Source organism: Octopus bimaculoides, chromosome 16 (genome assembly GCF_001194135.2).
Source record: "Octopus bimaculoides isolate UCB-OBI-ISO-001 chromosome 16, ASM119413v2, whole genome shotgun sequence".
In the NCBI taxonomy this organism is placed as follows: domain Eukaryota; kingdom Metazoa; phylum Mollusca; class Cephalopoda; order Octopoda; family Octopodidae; genus Octopus; species Octopus bimaculoides.
This window is the reverse complement of record NC_068996.1, coordinates 14,434,298-14,435,214: the sequence shown is the minus strand read 5'-3', so window position 1 is coordinate 14,435,214 and position 917 is coordinate 14,434,298. Positions and strand designations below refer to the sequence as shown.

The 917-nt window shown below is 35.8% G+C and overlaps 1 protein-coding gene across 1 annotated transcript in view; it reads left to right on the top strand.

Annotated features, from left to right (window-relative positions):
• Positions 1 to 917, top strand: part of LOC106877608 (uncharacterized) — a 9,330-nt gene that overhangs the window by 6,092 nt on the left and 2,321 nt on the right. The window contains exon 3 of the mRNA XM_014926553.2: positions 545 to 631. Coding sequence (XP_014782039.2) covers positions 545 to 631 — 87 coding nt within the window. The remainder of the gene's footprint in view (positions 1 to 544; positions 632 to 917) is intronic.

Sequence of the window (917 nt, the reverse complement as noted above, 5' to 3'; positions counted from 1 at the left end):
TATGTGCAACTTTGAAGTTTAAGTGCAGGTTTATCAACATTACATGACACAAACTTCACAGGAAAAAAATGATTTTCATTATACAACAATATAGTTAATTTTGGGTTGTGTGTGTGTGTGTGTGTGTGTGTGTGTGTGTTTCAACATAAACAATACAACACAGACTTTAGAAAAAAAGACTTCACTATAATGACAGGTTATTGTTGCTGAGAGGGGAAACTCACTGAGAGAGAGAGAGAGAGAGAGAGTTTAAATTTGTCTCAAGAAAAGAAAAAAAAACAAAAAACAAAAACAAAAACAGCCTGTTGTTGAGAGAGAGAGAGAGTAAGAAATACAGTGAAATAGGGAGAGAGGATTTGTGTGTGTGAATGATAAGTAGATAGGTAGAGTGTTTTCATAGTAACTAACGAAACTTGCTATATAATAGTCTACAATTAAAAGAAGGTATGTGCATGATTAACGATGGCAACGTTGCAAAGGGTAAAGACCTGGTATTAATTAATAATGATTGCTATCTTTTTCTATTTTGTTTTTCCTTTCATAGAACCACTCACATTTGCGTGCTATTGCTCAGTAGGATATCGGTCATCGTTACTTGGCACCAGGATGCTGGACTTCTTTGCTAGTGAAGGCAAGTTCTCTTATTTAAAGCTCCTTTAATCTTCTTGTGCTAAGGTGCTAGAACTACTTATTACTTAATATAATATATCATCATCATCACCATCATCATCATATACTGTCTGTTTTCTGTACAGGCATGGGTTGGAGGGTTTGACCAGAGCTGGTAAGCGGAAGTGCTGCATCGGGTTTTAATCTGATGTGGTTTGGTTTCTACAGCTGGATGTCTTTCCTAAAGCCAACCGCTCTACAAATTGTGCTGCATGCTTTTTATGCAGCTTTGTATTTGTATATATATA